General features: G+C 41.2%; 1 protein-coding gene across 2 annotated transcripts in view; it reads right to left on the reverse strand.

Moving 5' to 3' along the window:
* PITPNB (phosphatidylinositol transfer protein beta) overlaps positions 1 to 4,529 on the reverse strand; it is a 69,988-nt gene extending 65,459 nt beyond the window's left edge. Inside the window, exon 1 of one of the 2 annotated variants that reach the window (XM_037153359.2) lies at positions 4,425 to 4,529. In XM_037153359.2, the coding sequence (XP_037009254.1) occupies positions 4,425 to 4,444 (20 nt within the window). In that variant the 5' untranslated portion in view covers positions 4,445 to 4,529. The remainder of the gene's footprint in view (positions 1 to 4,424) is intronic. The other variant, XM_037153361.2, reaches the window with a different exon arrangement.
* Between the last annotated feature and the right edge of the window lie 14,719 nt (positions 4,530 to 19,248).

Raw genomic sequence — 19,248 nt, forward strand, 5'->3', positions numbered from 1 at the left:
ATCCCTCATGCTTTGAAAGTTTGCCACTTCACCTTTAGGAAATACCTACATTAGAACCTATTTTCACTAACTGAAAAAAAATACAGAGGGTTTTGGCTCTCACGAATAAAGGAAAAAAGTGAAGAGTGGTCAGTGTTTTCTTTTGCAGGACTGTCACAGAGGTAGTGTGCAACCCCAGGCAGCAGAGTGGCCCCCGCCAAGCTCCTCCCCAAGGAACTGCCCTCAGGATTTCAGATCAAGCTGCCATAGCTCTGAGCTGTGGCGGTGAGCACCTTGCTTCACCTTAATTTACTTCGTGCATCGGTCAGCAAGATGTGTCCTAAGGAATCGCAAAAGCCTGAGATCGTAGAGGTATTACACTTAGCATAAAACTAGATGCAAGTAACCATATTTGATATGATTTTGTTAAGTTTTGGGGGGAGTTTGGCAATGCTCAAAATTTTTTCACATACAGCTGATCCTTGAACATAGGTCTGAACTGCGCAACTCCACTTTTATGCAGATATTTTCCAATAAATGCCTGTTCAATTCTTGAATGGGAGCTTGAAGATGCAGAGAACTGATTGTATGCATTGATCTATGTACGCATTTTCTATTGGGTACCTAGCATCAGTAGATTTTGGTATCTCGGAGGATCATGGAGCCAATCCTCTGTGGGTACCATGGGACAACTAAGTTTTGGGGTAGTCTAAGGTTATACATAGATTTTTAACTTGGGGGGGTGCGGTATTTATTCCAAGACTCAAATGTATTAATTAATTGTAACTACTTCTTTGTTTTACACTGTTTCAGCTAACAAAAGGTTTCATAAGAATGCTCTACTTTCCAATAGTGGGAGAATTCTGAACAGGCATACCTTGTTTTATTGTGTTTCACAGGTTAGGTATTTCATTTTTTTACAGTCTGAAGGTTTGTATTGGGTTGGCCAAAAAGTTTGTTTGGTCTTTTCCATAAAATGGCTCTAGTAGCACTTATTTGTCTTTAACATCATTCGAAACCATTTTGTTAGACTGCATTTTGACAGCTGCTACATCAGCATGCATTTAAAAAAACATAAAAATGGTGAATTTGGGGGGTATCCATTTTAATATTGAGGTTGGAAGAAAATACATTTTTGGCATAGAATGCTTTATTATTTCAAGGAAGGTAAAAAATGAAACTGGCACACATACAAAAGATGTGTAGTGTAGGGAGAAAGTTCTGTGACTGACTGAATGAGTCAAAAGTGGTTTGCAAAGTTTCATGCTGGAGATTTCTTGCTGGATGATGCTCCACAGTTAGTTGACTGCAATCAAATTGAACTTTGGATTTACATTTGACAATAATCAAATCAGACATTAATTGAGAACAATCAACATTATATCCCACAGGAGATAGCCAACATACTTAAAATATCCCTATCGATAAAGTTATTGGTAAATACAAAAAATGTGTCTTTTACTATATAGAAAAAGCCATACAGACTTTTTGACCAACCTGGTAACAAGCCTATGCTGAACAAGTCTATTGGCACCATTTTTCCAATAGGCTGAGATGCTGGTTAGCACTTGTTAGCCACAAAGTATTTTTTCATTAATGTATGCACATTTTTAAGATATAATATTATTATACATTTACCAGACTACATACAGTATAGGGTAAACATAACTTTTATTTGCACTGGGAAACAAAAATATTCATGTGACTTGCTTCACTACGATACTAACTTTACTGCAGTGGTGTGGAACCCAAACCACAATATCTGAGGTATGCCTGTATTTGAAAAATTTCAAACTTCCCTAAAATCCTCATGAAAATAATTTTCCAAATGGAACTAGCAACTGGTTCTTTAAAACCAGGACTCTATGCTAATGGCAACTTCATCTACTGCTCACTTAAGTAACAACTTCAAGAGAACTCCCACCCTGAAAAGTCATTCCTAACCTTTTAATTAATGTTAAAAATAGATGGCATTTTTAAAGACGACAAACATTTGCCAAAGTATTTTAAATTTACCAACATCTTCACATAGGAATGACCTATTCATTGCTCCTGACCAAAAACAATTTTAGAAAGTTGACTTGCAAATAGGAAGAATCATCATGTTTTTCATTTAACAACACTGAGTACTTACAGTGTGTTAAGAGCAGATGCTATGCTGGATACTGGGAATACTTAGAAAAATAAGAAACAGCCCTGGCTGGTGTGGCTCAGTGGACTGAGTGCTGACCTGTGGACCAAAGGGTCACAGGTTGAATTCCCAGTCAGGGCACATGCCTGGGTTGCAGCCAAGTCCCACGTGGAGGGCATTCGAGAGGCAACCACACTTGATGTTCTCTGCCTCTCTTTCTCACTCCCTTCCTGACTCTAAATTTTTTTAAATATTAAAAAAAAAAAAACAGTCTCTACCTTCAAAGTCTATGAAAAAAAAATTCTAGGGGAGACATACATGAAGAGTGAATATCAAGAAATGTAATTTATAACTTTAGGGAATATTATACTTTGGGCATATTTTGACATTTGTTACCTTGGTGCACTCAAACTTTATAATGAAAGTAATGGTTCACAAAAAGCATAGTGTGTAGCTTCCCAATGGGAACTGCTTTCCATAAGTTAGCTTGAGACTCCTCACATACTGTCAATGGAATCTACTGAACACTTAATTCACATTTTAGGAGGGAGGAAATTACTCTAATAAAAGAAAAATGACTAGGCCTATGATTTCAAATCAGTTCTGCAACTCACTTGCTATGTGACTTGAGCCAAGTCAATTTCCTTGTCATATTTCCCCAATTTGTCTTAATATCTGCCACCTACATACATTACAAAGATGTCAGGGTAATAAATGAGGTAACACATGATACAATGCATTAACAACTTGGAAGAAAATTTCTCTGTAAATCCAAAGTTCAATACTGTAAATAAACTTTAACTGAAATGTGTCTTTTCTCAGGATCCTTGTCATTGACTGAGGTTATAATTTTTCATTAGTTCATTTGACAAGTATTTATTGAGCCTTTACTACATGCCAGGGACTATTCTAAGAGCTGGGGACATGGGAATGAGCAAGACAAATTCATAGAGCTTACACACAAGAAAATCCATATAATAAAATAGACAAAATAATTGTGTTGTATGGTAGATGGTGATGATTGTTATGGAGCAACAAAGCATGGAAAGCAGACACCAAAAGGTGGGGGTTACAATTAAGTCTTTGCAGAGGGATTCCCTAAGAAGGTGATACTTAAGAAAAGACCTGAAGAAAGGAGGTAAGTTAGTGACTTGCAGAGGAGCACCTCAGAGAGAGGGAACAGAAAGCAGAAAGGCACTGAACTGAGCTTTTCTTTCCTGTAGTGGAAGAACAGCAAGGAAGTGTGTGCACGTGGCCTGCGCAAGGAAAGGGTAGTACATAAAACCAGAGCCAAAAAAAAAAAAAAATAGTGTAAGACTTCTAGGCTATTGTAAAGGCTTTGATTTTTATTCTCAGTGAGACAGGGAATCTTTGGAGCAGGGAATCTTTTAAGTAGAGAAGCAACAAGAATCGCTTTCTTTGTAAAGAAAGGAAGAATTTAAAATGAAAGGAGCATTTGAAAAACCAAAGAAGGGCCATATTCGAAATCCCTAGATGCCCATAGGATGATGTCGAAACGAACCAACTGTGACAGCTGAATAATCACGGCCAACCATATTTCCTGTGATATTTAGTCCTGGCGGGTGAAGAAACGCCAAACTTTTCAACAAAATCACTTCGCTCATCTAATGCACCTAGAAACCCTTCTATTTGACATATCGTGTGTTATCGCCTCACCTCAACCCTGTAAAGTAGGTGGAGCCTAGAGAATCACCCCACCTTAAGAGAAATGGAAACTGAGACTGAGAGCAGAGAGATGGCTCTACTGTCAAGTCAACAGAGTTGCCCACTAGGGCGGAGGTTTTCCGGACTCCCGGGGCTCCAGCATGAACTTCAAGGCACCCAGGTCCCACCTCGAGTTCACACACCAGCGCTGCCTTCACCCAACAAGCCCATCTCCCTCGGGTGACAGGCAGGCTCCACCCCAGGCCACAAATCACAGTCAAACCCACCCCTTCTCTCCCACTCTCGGTCCCACCAGGGGGCCTCGGGGTGGGGGAGGTGGTGAGAAGACGGGTCCCGCGGAAACTCCTAGCCGCGGCTTTCCAAGCCACCCGATCCGGCTGGGACAGAGCCGCCTCTACCCTGGGAGAGAGAGTAGCAGTGTTATCACATCCACGACTGGGCGAGGAACCTGGGGGAGCGCCGTGGAGGGGCCTCGAATGGGCCGGGGGCGCGGGCTGGGGGGGAGGGGACGCGCGAAGGGAACGGCCGGCCCGAGCCTTGCTCCTTGTCGGGAATGTTCCACCACATCCCACTCAATGAACCTCCCACCACAGCCATCATGGAGCCCAGCTCGCGCCCGGAGACTCACAATTCCTTAATCAGCACCATCTTCCCGGAACCCCCTTACAGCTGCTGCCGCTACCACCGCCGCCGCCGCCGCTCCCGCCGCTCACGGCGCCTGCGCGGCCCCGCCTCCCTAGCCTGCGAGCAACCGCGGCGCCTGCGCGTCCACACCCTTCCGCCGACACCAGTCGCGTCACCGCGGACCGGGGACTGTCTCCGCCCCAGTCCCGCGCCGCACCCGATGCGCACATGGCCCTTGGGGCTGTGCGGCCAGCGGGAGGGGGTGCAGCTTCTACTGCGGCTGTGCGAACTGCGCGCTCGGTCGCTGGTCTCCTCCCAAAGGTCCGCCCCCTGGCTAAGTTCCTTCGGAGCGTCTGTACCGCCCACACTTTCCGGTGAGTGTTCCAGTCGGCTCTCAGGAAGCCGTTTTCTGGTGACTAGAGTAAACTCTCTCGCAGCTTTTGAGATGAAGTCCGCCTTTTTGACGGACGCTGCCCTTTCCAAGTCCACACTGAGGACGTCTGAGGGGTGCGAGGGGCGACGCCACCAGGTGCCGTTTTCCTCAGTAGCCCCGTCAGATTCCGCGTGAAGAGGTTCACCTGGCTCACGGCTCACGGCTCACGTGCGTGTTCCAGAAGCCTCGTGAGTGCGGCCGTCGGATCATTACCTTGCTAGGGCCAACAGCTGTGGCCACAGGCCTTCCCCCCGCACCCAAACTGACCCCTGCCCTGCAATTGAGAATCCCAACAGTTGCCGTGAGTCGGCAGGAGGTGCTTCCAACATTCCGGATCAGGTCTTTTGTGGGGAAAATGTTCTCGCCGTTGAGACTGAGGAAAGGGACTTGTTTTCTGGGAAGACGTCAGCGCAACCACAGTGAATGCCCGGCGTCCCGAGGGCTCCAGCCCGGAAGCCTAAATGGGGACCTTAGGATGAGCCGTAGCCCAGGGATCACCCTCTTACTCAATGCCTGGACAGTTCTAGGCAGTGGGGAAACATCTGGAAACAAAATAGACACAGCCCCTGTCCTTACTTGGAAACAGTTTGCCATAGTGCTAAGCGCTGTTGCATGGATAGAATAAAATACGGTAATGGAGGAGGCCGAGTAATCAAGAGAAGGACTCAGGAGGCCCCTTTTGAGCTTAATGGTATAAATAGCCCAGCCTGTGTAGCTAGCCAGAGGCATTCCCAGTTAGAGGAAAATAGACCCTGGGGCTGGAGAAAGCTTAAGAGTATTGAAGGTCAGGTGTGGCTAGAACATCTTAAGTGAGAGTGGAAGATAAGCTGGAACTAAACTGATCACTAGGCCATAGTAAGGAGTTTGAATTGTTCTCCAGGAGCCGGGAAAAGCTGTTGAAAGGTTATTAAAATAGTAAAAATGTCATTAAAACACTTCTACATAAACCTATGCGGTATATATGGTACTGGAACACACTTAGGGAATTAGGGCTGCCTCATAAAGAGTAATAGTAATGAAGTACTGCCTAGAAACTTCCTCCTGAGGCAGTCCCTGGGATTCACTGAGTTCCTGCGATGTGTGAAGCGCTGTACTAGTTCCTGGCGAGGATTCGAGGAAACACATGCTTGCCTTTTCAGGGAGCTTGGAAACTAGAAGCTTTGAGGTAATAAAGATGCTTTATTTCACTTCATCCTTAGAAAATCATTATGATAGGTATTTTAGCATGCTTTACAAAGGGAGATGGGGAAGCAGTTCAGAAAGCCAAGTAACTTGTGAGAAAGTCACTCGGTGAGCTCGTTTACAGAACCAGGCTTCAACTCCAGGTTTTTAATACTTCAATATCTGGTCTTGCCACTACCCTGATTTTTTTTTCCAGATAAAAATAGAAAGTTGAGGCATTCAGACAATCTTTATGATGTGTAATTGTTCCCAGTTATGGGAAGAAGAATTTTATGATCAAAGTCAAGATACTTGGAGATAAGAGTAGATTGACTACAGATTTTTTTTCTTTAATTTTTTAAAAAATTTTATTTAGTTATTTTTCAAGTACAGTTTTTTGTCTATTTTTCCCATCCCAGCCTCCCCCCGCCCCTTGCTCCCCACCTCCCTCCCATTTCCCCCCCCCCTTAGTTCTCGTCCCTGTGTCCTTCCTATTTGTTCCTCCAAATCCCTCCCCCTTTTTCCCCTTCACTTCCCTTCCTTCTCCCCTCTGGTCACTATCCCCTTGTTCTCTATTTCAGTGTCTTTGTTTTTTGGGGTTTTTTTTTTCTGCTTGCTTGTTTGTTTTGTTGTTTAGCTTCCTGTTAAAGGTGGGATCATATGGTATTTGTCTTTCAGCCCTGGCCTATTTCACTCAGCATAATGCTTTCCAGTTCCATCCATGTTGTTGCAAAGGGTAGTAGCTCCTTCTTTCTCTCTGCAGCATAGAATTCCATTGTGTATATGTACCACAATTTTTTGATCCATTCATTTACTGATGGGCACCTAGGTTGCTTCCAACTCTTGGCTATTGTAAATTGTGCTGCTATGAACATTGTGGTGCATAGGTTCTTTGATATTGATGTTTTAGGATTCTTAGGATATAATCCCAGCAGTGTTATATCCACCCAGCAAATCCACCAGTGGAATTGCTGGGTCAAAAGGCAGGTCGATTTTTATTTTTCTGAGAAAATTCCATACTGTTTTCCATAATGGTTGTACCAGTCTGCACTTCCACCAACAGTGGACTAAGGACCCCTTTTCCCCACAACCCCTCCAACATTTGTTGTTTGTTGCCTTGTTTATGATAGCCATCCTGACTGGTGTAAAGTGGTATCTCATTGTGGTTTTAATTTGCATCTCTCTGATAGCTAATGATATTGAGCATCTCTTCATGTGTCTCTGAATGTTCTGTATGTCCTCCTTGGAGAAGTGTTTGCTCAAGTCCTTTTCCCATTTTCTAATTGGGTTGGGTGTCTTCTTAGAGTGGAGTCGTGTAAGTTCTTTGTATATTTTAGAGATTAAACCTTTGTCTGAGGTATCATTGGCAAATATGTTTTCCCATACAGTTGGTTGTCTTGCTAATTTAATACTGTTTTCTTTAGCCACGCAGAAGCTTTTTATTTTGATGAGATCCCATTTGTTTATTCTTTCCTTTACATTCCTTACTCTAGGGGACATATCAGTAAAGAAGTTGCTGCGTGAAATATCTGAGATTTTCTTGCCAATGTTCTCCTCTAGGACTTTAATGGTGTTATGACTTACATTTAAGTCTTTTATCCACCTTGAATTTATTTTGGTGTATGGTGTAAGTCTGTGCTCAAGTTTCATTTTTTTGCATGTAGCTGTCCAGTTCTCCCGACACCATTTGTTGAAGAGGCTATCTTTACTCCATTTTATGTTACTGCCCCCTTTGTCGAATATTAATTGACTGTAGAGAGTTGGGTTGATTTCTGGGCTCTCTGTTCTGTTCCATTGGTCTATGTGCCTGTTTTTATGCCAGTACCAGGCTGTTTTGATTACAGTGGCTTTGTAATACAGTTTGATATCAGGTATTGTGATCCCCCCTACTTTGTTCTTCTTTCTCAAAAGAGCAGCTGCTATTCGGGCTCGTTTATGGTTCCATATAAATTTTCGAAGTGTTTGTTCTATGTCTGTGAAATATGCCATTGGTACTTTAATAGGTATTGCATTGAATCTGTATATTGCTTTGGGTAGTATGGACATTTTGATGATGTTAATTCTTCCAGCCCATGAACAAGGTATATGTTTCCATTTGTTTGCGTCTTCCTTGATTTCATTCTTCAGGGCTGTGTAGTTTTCTGCATACAGATTTTTTACCCCCTTAGTTAGGTTTATTCCCAGATATTTTATTTTTCTTTTTGCTATATCAAATGGGATTTTTCTCTTTATTTCTGCTTCTGCTGATTCACTGTTGGTATACAAAAATGCCTTTGATTTCTGGATATTGACTTTGTAACCAGCTGTTTTGCCAAACTCATTAATTAGTTTGAGCAGTTTTGGGGTAGAGTCTATAGGATTTTCCATGTACACTATCATGTCATCTGCAAACAGTGACAGTTTTGCTTTCTCCTTTCCTATTTCGATGCCTTTTATTTCCTTTTCTTGCCTGATCGCTGTGGCTAAAACTTCCAATACTATATTGAATAGAAGTGGTGAAAGTGGACAACCTTGTCTTGTTCCTGATCTTAGTGGAAAAGCTTTTAGTTTTTTCCCATTGAGTATGATATTGGCTGTAGGTCTCTCATATATGGCCTTTATTATTTTGAGAAATGCTCCCTGTATTCCCACTTTGCTGAGTGTTTTTATCATAAATGGGTGTTGTACCTTATCGAAAGCTTTTTCCGCATCTATTGATATGATCATGTGATTTTTGTCTTTGCTTTTGTTTATGTGATGCATTATTACATTTACTGATTTGCGAATATTGAACCATCCTTGCATCCCTGGGATGAATCCTACTTGATCATGGTGTATGATCTTTTTGATATATTGTTGGATGGGATTTGCCAATATTTTGTTGAGGATTTTAGCATCTATGTTCATCAGCGATATTGGCCTGAAGTTTTCTTTCTTTGTTGTGTCTCTATCTGGTTTTGGAATTAAGATGATGCTGGCTTCATAAAAAGAATTTGGGAGTTTTCCATCCTTGTGGATTTTTTGAAATAGTCTGTGGAGAATAGGGGTTAGCTCTTCCTTAAATGCTTTGTAGAATTCTCCTGTGAAACCATCTGGTCCAGGGCTTTTGTGTGATGGGAGTTTTTTGATTACTGCTTCAATTTCTTTTGCTGTTATTGGTGAATTTAGATTTTCTGCTTCTTTTTCACTGAGTTTGGGAAGATTGTATTTTTCTAGAAATGTGTCCATTTCCCCTAGGTTTTCAAATTTCTTGGCATACAGTTCTTCATAGTAATTTCTTACAATCCCTTCTATTTCTGTGGTATCAGTTGTAATCTCTCCTCTTTCATTTCTGATTGTGTTTATTTGTGTCCTCTCTCTTTTTTTCTTGATGAGCCTACTTAAAGGCTTGTCTATTTTGTTTATCTTCTCAAAGAACCAACTCCTGGATTCATTGATCCTTAAAATTGTGCTTTTAGTTTCTATGTCATTTAATTCTGCTCTAATCTTGGTTATTTCATTCCTTCTGCTTGCTCTGGACTGTCTTTGTTGTTGTTCCTCGAGTTCTTGCAGGTGTAGGGTTAGGTTGTTTGTTTGAAATGTTTCTATCTTCTTTAGGTAGGCCTGTATTGCTATAAACTTCCCTCTCAGGACTGCCTTCACTGTGTCCCATAAGTTTTGGGTTGTTGTGAGATCATTTTCATTTGTTTCCAGAAACGTTTTGATTTCTTCCCTAATTTCATTCTTGACCCATTCGTTGTTTAATAGCATACCATTCAGTCTCCATGATTTTGGGTGCTTTGGGTTTTTTTCTTTGGGGTTGGTTTCCAATTTCAGTCCCTTGTGGTCAGAGAAGATGCTTGGTATGATTTCAATTTTCTTGAATTTTTTGAGGCTCGTTTTGTGTCCTATCATGTGGTCTATGTTTGAAAATGTTCCATGTGCATTTGAAAAGAATGTGTATTTAGCTTCTTTGGGATGAAGGGCTCTATATATATCAGTTAAGTCCATCTCATCTAGGGTGTTGTTTAATGCCACAATATCTTTGTTGATCATTTGTTTGGAAGATCTGTCCATTTTTGATAGTGGGGTGTTAAAATCCCCTACTATGATTGTGTTGCTGTCAATATCTTTCTTGAAGTCCTCTAAGATTTTCTTGATATATTTGGGTGCCCCTATGTTTGGTGCATATATGTTTACAATGTTAATGTCTTCTTGGTGGATTCTTCCCTTGAGTATAATGAAATGACCTTCTGGGTCTCTCTTTATGTACTTTTTTTTGAAGTCTATTTTGTCCGATATGAGAATTGCTACCCCAGCTTTTTTGTCTTGTCCGTTTGCTTGGAAAACTTGTTTCCAGCCTTTCACTTTTAGTCTGTCATGGTCTTTTGTCCTGAGGTGAGTCTCTTGTAGGCAGCATATGTGTGGGTCATGCTTTCTTATCCATTGAGCTATTCTGTGTCTTTTGATTGGAGCATTTAATCCATTTACGTTTAAGGTTATTATTGATAGGTACTTATTCATTGCCATTTTTGTACCTGTGTTCCTCTCTGTCTGTCTCTTTTCCTTCCTTCCCTTAAAGCAGTCCTTTTAGTATTTCTTGTAGAGCTGGTTTGGTGGAGGCATATTCTTTTAGACTTCTTTTGTCTTGGAAGCTCTTTATTTGGCCATCTATCTTGATTGAGAGCCTTGCTGGGTAAAGTAGCCTTGGTTGTAGGCCTCTGGTTCTCATTACTTGAAATATTTCTTGCCATTCTCTTCTTTCTTGAAGTGTTTCCATTGAGAAGTCAGTAGCTAACCTTATTGGGGCTCCCTTGTATGTTATTTCTTTTTTCTCCCTTGCTGCCTTTAAGCTTCTCTCTTTGTCTTGGAATTTTGCCATTTTGATGATGATGTGTCTTGAAGTGGGCCTCCTTGGGTTCCTCTTGGTTGGGACTCTCTGTGATTCCTGGATTTGTGAGACTTTTTCTCTTATCAAATTAGGAAAATTTTCTCTCATTACTCGTTCAAATACGTTTTCTATCCCTTGTTCTTCTTCTTCTCCTTCTGGTATTCCTATTATTCGGATATTATTACGGTTCATATTGTCTTGCATTTCTCTTAATCCCTCTTCATTCTTTCTGAGCCTCTTCATTTTCTTGCTCTTTCTGTGAGATGCTTTCTACCTTGTCCTCCAACTCACTAATCCTATCCTCCGCTTCATCTGTCCTACTTTTGAAACTTTCTACTGTGTACTTCAATTCGGAAATTGTATTCTTCATTTCCTCTCGTCTCTTGCTGATAGTTTCCATTTCCTTTTTGATGTTGCTGTAGTTTGCAGAGAGATCATTATAGTTCCCCTGTAGTTTCTGGTAGTTCACTGTGAGCTCTTTGAACTTCGTAATAACCAGTGCTTTGAATTCACTGTCTGATAGTTGATCAGCGTCTATTTCATCTAACATTCTTTCTGAAGTTTCTGCTTTTTCTTTCATTTGGGGATTGTTTCTTTGTCTTCCCATTGTTTGAGACTCTTCTTGTTATTCTCTGCTTCTAAAATTGATCTGTTCTGAAACCCTGGTTTTATGGTGTGAACTTCTGTGGTATGATCCTTGTGAAATTCAGTGGTGCAGACTCCTTGAAGTTTCTTGATGTTCTTAGTCTCCACCTGCACTCACGCTGGTCCTCGCGCTGGTCCCTGCGTTGGTCCCCTACCACTGCTGAATGTCCTGGCTCTAGTAGCCGCCTCCTCAAGCACCCAGTCCCGTTACTACGGCAGTGGCACAGAGGCTGGGAATGTCCCGGCTTCCGTATCTGGCTCTCTCTGCCGCCCAGGGCCGTCACAGGAGCTTGGAGTGTCCCGGTTTCCATACCTGACTCCCCGGCGTCTAGTCCTGTCTCTATGGCAGTGGCACAGAGGCTTAGAAAGTCCCAACTCCCGTACCTGATTCCCCAGTGTCCAGTCCCTTCGCTATGGCAGCAGAACAGGGGCTGAGACAGTCCCAGTTCCCGTAGAGGGATCCTCTGCCACCCAGGGCTGTCTCAGGGGTTTGGAGTGTCCAGGCTTCCGTACCTGACTTCCCGGCGTCCAGTCCTGTGGCTATGGCAGCGGCACAGGATTTGAGAGCCTCCCGGCTCCCGTAGCTGGCTCCTCTGCTGCGGCACAGGGGTTTGGAGAGTCCCGGCTTCCGTACCTGACTCCCCGGCGTCCAGTCCCGTCACTATGGCAGTGCGCGAACTTCCCGGCTCCCGTAGCTGGCTCCTCAGGGTCCAGGCCTGTCTCTGTGGCGGCGTCACAGGCGCCTTTGGTGTCCCAGCTCCTGCAACTGACCCTTCCGTTGCCCAGGCCGGTAGCTATGGCATCGGCACAAGGGTGTCCCCGCTCCGGTTCCTGACTCCTCTGTCTCCCAGGACCATCACAGGGGCTTGGAGTGTCCGGCTCCCGTACCTGACTCCCCGGCTCCCAGGCCTGTTGCTCTGTCAGCAGCACAGGGGCCGCATGAGACCCAGCTCCAGTAGCTGACTCTGCCGCCGTCTGGTGTTTCAGTGTCGGTCACAATCTCTGGTCTTTTAATTTCATAAATGCTGGGTAACCGATGGTTTAATGTGCTGTTTCTCTATAGATCTGCCAGGATTTTCACCCATGAGTACAGGAGCTAGTATCAGCTCCATCTTACTCCGTCGCCATCTTCCCAGCATCCACCTGACTACAGATTTGAATACTCTATTCCTGTACATTAGATGTTATTTAAGTTCCAAGGAGGTCATATTTATTGCCAAACTCGTAAGTAGTTATTTTATGTTATAGTTTTTCCCTAACTGTTATGCAGGGAGAAAATATAACTAGCTTTAAAATTTATGGTTGACATGCTTCATTAACCATTAAGAAAAATTAGGACATTGTAGAGCATTTCTGTAACTTTTTAAGTCTTATCCCAAGTGTTCACTACTTCCATTGTTTGCGTCACACAAATGTCTATAAAATAAGTGAAGAGATGGTCCTAGTTCACACTGTGGACACTGTCTTCCCTTCTCATCTAAAGATTCATAGTAGAACACTCAGTTGAAAACCACGAGGACAGATTAAGAAAGTAACCAGTTTAGATGTATTTATTGAGGGAAAGAAAACATTTCTATGTAACTGAATAATTGTACATTACATCTGAAGAGAAAAGTGACAGAATGAGGGACCTTTGAAGAGGACTAGAGAGTAGAAAAGACATGAGCCATCACCCAGGAAATCTGTGAGCCACTGAAATTATATACATAACTTCATACCTATACACACTTTTCTTAGGGAGTGGTCCATAGCTTTCAGTTGCCTTGCTTACTCTGCATTTTGCCATCCTATTTAACTTTTCCCCATTTGAGAACTATCTGGATTTAGACTATTTCTTTGAAACCTAGAAATACCTTCAAGAATTGTCATAATATGGTACCACTGTGGGAGAGACATGGTTGGGCTCTGCAGTAGAAAGCCTTTGGCCTGAATCCTGGCTCTACCGCTTGCTAGCTATCTACCTTGAGTAAATTATTTAATCTCTCAGAGACTATTTTACTCACATGAAAAAAGGAACATAATATCTACAACATATATTTGTTATGAGGAATTAAAGATATGATGTATATAAAATACATATCTTAACATTACCTGATCTGTAATTGGTGTTCAGTGTGGCAATTATTTAAAAAGGCTTACAGCTTTCAGAGAGCGCTACAGTAATTTAAATTAGGATACAACTTCCTCCCATCCCTCTTCATCCCCGGAGCTAACTACTGTGATTAATCACTGTTCATCCTCATGCATGAATAAATGCATATATGCATACATGTGATACCAAACAGCAATTGGGGTCCCGCTGCTCACCAACCCCCTTGGGCAAAATTTCAGAGGCAAAGGTTTGGTAATAAAGGAGTCCTTATTCAAAAGCTTCACTGTTTTGGAATAGTTTTCCAAATGCATTAGCCTATCAGTTAAGGCTAACCTCTTTAACACCTGAGTTCTACCATTTCCCGTTAGTTTTAATTATTTCTGTAGGGTTAGTTTACAAACTAAAGCAACATAAGACACAGAAGCTACACAATTTTGGAAGAATGGCAGGCTTCTGCCTCAGAGGTTGTCCCCTCTAGAGCACCCAAAGAAAAATCACTGTCACTCTCTGCCAGGCCAGCCTGATCCTAAGCTGTGCCTGGCGTTCCTTCCCACCCCAAATACCATCTGTTGGAAAGTGCAGGCAGCTGCAGCAGAGCAGCCAGGCATCCTCAGGGAAGAGAGAGAGGAGCTGAATGCCTCCCGAGCCCTTGAGAGGCCTTCTTTTACTTCAAATCTTGCCCATAATTCCATACGCTCTGGACGCATTCAGCTTTTGAGCCAATCCCATCCTAGACTTTTAGTGTGGCCTTGGCAAACTTCTCCTACGGCCCCTCCCTACTTCTACCCAGTGATCTGATCAGATCTCTCTGTATAGCCTTCATATTATGTATCCGTATAGTGCTATAATTGCCTTTTTACTTTAGCACATGTATAAATTGCTGTTCTGTATTGTCACCAACCCTTGGTATTGTCAGAATTTTTTATTTTTTGCCACTTTATTGGTTTTAAAATGCTATCATGAACACTTCGCATTTCACTGCAGAGTTGAGGATGTTTTCATGTTTACTGGCCTTGTTCTTATTCTTTGCTTGTTTTTTATTGTTTTTTTTTCCTTTTTGATTTGTAGAAAAGGAAGATATAGATATATATCCATTTTGGATTTGAATTTTGTGTTAATTGTGTGTACCTTAAACAGGGATGGGCAAAAGTAGGTTTACCGTTGTGAGTACAGTTTATTCTTTTTTTTATAATTAATTTTATTTAGTTATTTTTCAAGTACAGTTTTTTGTCTATTTTTCCCATCCCAGCCTCCCCCGCCCCTTGCTCCCCACCTCCCTCCCATTTGCACCCCCCTTAGTTCTCGTCCCTGTGTCCTTCCTATTTGTTCCTCCAAATCCCTCCCCCTTTTTCCCCTTAACTTCCCTTCCTTCTCCCCTCTGGTCACTGTCCCCTTGTTCTCTATTTCAGTGTCTTGGTTTTATTCTGCTTGCTTGTTTGTTTTGTTGTTTAGCTTCCTGTTAAAGGTGAGATCATATGGTATTTGTCTTTCTGCACCTGGTCTATTTCACTCAGCATAATGCTTTCCAGTTTCATCCATGTTGTTGCAAAAGGTAGTAGCTCCTTCTTTCTCCCTGCAGCATAGAATTCCATTGTGTATATGTACCACAATTTTTTGATCCATTCATTTACTGATGGGCACCTAGGTTGTTTCCACCTCTTGGCTATTGTAAATTGTGCTGCTATGAAAATTGTGGTGCATAGGTTCTTTGATATTGATGTTTTAGGATTCTTAGGATATAATCCCAGCAGTGGAATTGCTGGGTCAAAAGGTCGATTTTTATTTTTCTGAGAAAATTCCATACTGTTTTCCATAATGGTTGTACCAGTCTGCAATCCCACCAACAGTGGACTAAGGACCCCTTTTCCCCACAACCTCTCCAACATTTGTTGTTTGTTGCTTTGTTTATGATAGCCATCCTGACTGGTGTAAAGTGGTATCTCATTGTGGTTTTAATTTGCATCTCTCTGATAGCTAACGATATTGAGCATCTCTTCATGTGTCTCTGAATGTTCTGTATGTCCTCCTTGGAGAAGTGTTTGTTCAAGTCCTTTTCCCATTTTTTAATTGGGTTGGGTGTCTTCTTAGAGTGGAGTCGTGTAAGTTCTTTGTATATTTTGGAGATTAAACCTTTGTCTGAGGTATCATTGGCAAATATGCTTTCCCATACAGTTGGTTGTCTTGCTAATTTAATACTGTTTTCTTTAGCCATGCAGAAGCTTTTTATTTTGATGAGATCCCATTTGTTTATTCTTTCCTTTACATTCCTTGCTCTAGGGGACATATCAGTAAAAAAAGTTGCTGCATGAAATATCTGAGATTTTCTTGCCGATGTTCTCCTCTAGGACTTTAATGGTGTCACGGCTTACATTTAAGTCTTTTATCCACCTTGAATTTATTTTGGTGTATGGTGTAAGTCTGTGCTCAAGTTTCATTTTTTTGCACGTAGCTGTCCAGTTCTCCCGACACCATTTGTTGAAGAGGCTATCTTTACTCCATTTTATGTTACTGCCCCCTTTGTCGAATATTAATTGACTGTAGAGAGTTGGGTTGATTTCTGGGCTCTCTGTTCTGTTCCATTGGTCTATGTGCCTGTTTTTATGCCAGTACCAGGCTGTTTTGATTACAGTGGCCTTGTAATACAGTTTGATATCAGGTATTGTGATCCCCCCTACTTTGTTCTTCTTTCTCAAAAGAGCAGCTGCTATTCGGGCTCGTTTATGGTTCCATATAAATTTTCGAAGTGTTTGTTCTATGTCTGTGAAATATGCCATTGGTACTTTAATAGGTATTGCATTGAATCTGTATATTGCTTTGGGTAGTATGGACATTTTGATGATGTTAATTCTTCCAACCCATGAACAAGGTATATGTTTCCATTTGTTTGCGTCTTCCTTGATTTCTTTCTTCAGGGCTGTGTAGTTTTCTGCATACAGGTTTTTTACCCCCTTAGTTAGGTTTATTCCCAGATATTTTATTTTTCTTTTTGCTATATTGAATGGGATTTTTCCTTGATTCCTGCTTCTGCTGATTCACTGTTAGTATACAAAAATGCCTTTGATTTCTGGATATTGACTTTGTAACCAGCTGTTTTGCCAAATTCATTAATTAGTTCGAGCAGTTTTTGGGTAGAGTCTATAGGATTTTCCATGTACACTATCATGTCATCTGCAAACAGTGACAGTTTTGCTTCCTCCTTTCTGATTTGGATGCCTTTTATTTCCTTTTCTTGCCTGATCGCTGTGGCTAAAACTTCCAATACTATATTGAATAGAAGTGGTGAAAGTGGACATCCTTGTCTTGTTCCTGATCTTAGTGGAAAAGCTTTTAGTTTTTTCCCATTGAGTATGATATTGGCTGTAGGTCTCTCATATATGGCCTTTATTATTTTGAGAAATGCTCCCTGTATTCCCACTTTGCTGAGTGTTTTTATCATAAATGGGTGTTGTACCTTATCAAAAGCTTTTTCTGCATCTATTGATATGATCATGTGGTTTTTGTCTTTGCTTTTGTTTATGTAATGTATTACATTTACTGATTTGCGAATATTGAACCATCCTTGCATCCCTGGGATGAATCCCACTTGGTCATGGTGTATGATCATTTTGATGTATTGTTGGATGCGATTTGCCAATATTTTGTTGAGGATTTTAGCATCTATGTTCATCAGCGATATTGGCCTGAAGTTTTCTTTCTTTGTTGTGTCTCTATCTGGTTTTGGAATTAAGATGATGCTGGCTTCATAAAAAGAATTTGGGAGTTTTCCATCCTTGTGGATTTTTTCGAATAGTCTGTGGAGAATAGGGGTTAGCTCTTCCTTAAATGCTTTGTAGAATTCTCCTGTGAAACCATCTGGTCCAGGGCTTTTGTGTGATGGGAGTTTTTTGATTACTGCTTCAATTTCTTTTGCTGTTATTGGTGAATTTAGATTTTCTGCTTCATTTTCACTGAGTTTGGGAAGATTGTATTTTTCTAGAAATGTGTCCATTTCCCCTAGGTTTTCAAATTTCTTGGCATACAGTTCTTCATAGTAATTTCTTACAATCCCTTCTATTTCTGTGGTATCAGTTGTAATCTCTCCTCTTTCATTTCTGATTGTGTTTATTTGTGTCCTCTCTCTTTTTTTCTTGATGAGCCTACTTAAAGGCTTGTCTATTTTGTTTATTTTCTTAAAGAACCAATTCCTGGATTCATTGATCCTTAAAATTGTGCTTTTAGTTTCTATGTCATTTAATTCTGCTCTAATCTTGGTTATTTCATTCCTTCTGCTTGCTCTGGGCTGTCTTTGTTGTTGTTCCTTGAGTTCTTGCAGGCGTAGGGTTAGGCTGTTTGTTTGAAATGTTTCTATCTTCTTTAGGTAGGCCTGTATTGCTATAAACTTCCCTGTCAGGACTGCCTTCGCTGTGTCCCATAAATTTTGGGTTGTTGTGAGATCATTTTCATTTGTTTCCAGAAACGTTTTGATTTCTTCCCTAATTTCATTCTTGACCCATTCGTTGTTTAATAGCATACCATTCAGTCTCCATGATTTTGGGTGCTTTGGGTTTTTTCTTTGGGGTTGGTTTCCAATTTCAGTCCCTTGTGGTCAGAGAAGATGCTTGGTATGATTTCAATTTTCTTGAATTTTTTGAGGCTCGTTTTGTGTCCTATCATGTGGTCTATGTTTGAAAATGTTCCATGTGCATTTGAAAAGAATGTGTATTTAGCTTCTTTGGGATGAAGGGCTCTATATATATCAGTTAAGTCCATTTCATCCAGGGTGTTGTTTAATGCCACAATATCTTTGTTGATCATTTGTTTGGAAGATCTGTCCATTTTTGATAGTGGGGTGTTCAAATCCCCTACTATGATTGTGTTGCTGTCAATATCTTTCTTGAAGTCCTCTAAGATTTTCTTGCTATATTTGGGTGCCCCTATGTTTGGTGCATATATGTTTACAATGTTAATGTCTTCTTGGATTCTTCCCTTGAGTATAATGAAGTGACCTTCTGGGTCTCTCTTTATGGCCCTTTTTTTGAATTCTATTTTGTCCGCTATGAGAATTGCTACCCCAGCTTTTTTTTTTCTTGTCCGTTTGCTTGGAAAATTTGTTTCCAGCCTTTCACTTTTAGTCTGTGATGGTCTTTTGTCCTGAGGTGGGTCTCTTGTAGGCAGCATATGTGTGGGTCATGCTTTCTTATCCATTGAGCTATTCTGTGTCTTTTGATTGGAGCATTTAATCCATTTACGTTTAAGGTTATTATTGATAGGTACTTATTCATTGCCATTTTTGTACCTGTGTTCCTCTCTGTCTCCCTCTTATCCTTCCTTCCCTTAAAGCAGTCCTTTTAGTATTTCTTGTAGAGCTGGTTTGGTGGAGGCGTATTCTTTTAGGCTTCTTTTGTCTTGGAAGCTCTTTATTTGGCCATCTATCTTGATTGAGAGCCTTGCTGGGTAAAGTAGCCTTGGTTGTAGGCCTCTGGTTCTCATTACTTGAAATATTTCTTGCCATTCTCTTCTTGCTTGAAGTGTTTCCATTGAGAAGTCAGTAGCTAACCTTATTGGGGCTCCCTTGTATGTTATTTCTTTTTTCTCTCTTGCTGCCTTTAAGCTTCTCTCTTTGTCTTGGAATTTTGCCATTTTGATGATGATGTGTCTTGAAGTGGGCC

The sequence above is a fragment of the Artibeus jamaicensis genome, unplaced genomic scaffold, assembly GCF_021234435.1.
Source record: "Artibeus jamaicensis isolate MK-2021 breed Jamaican fruit bat unplaced genomic scaffold, CSHL_Jam_final contig_525, whole genome shotgun sequence".
In the NCBI taxonomy this organism is placed as follows: Eukaryota; Metazoa; Chordata; class Mammalia; order Chiroptera; family Phyllostomidae; genus Artibeus; species Artibeus jamaicensis.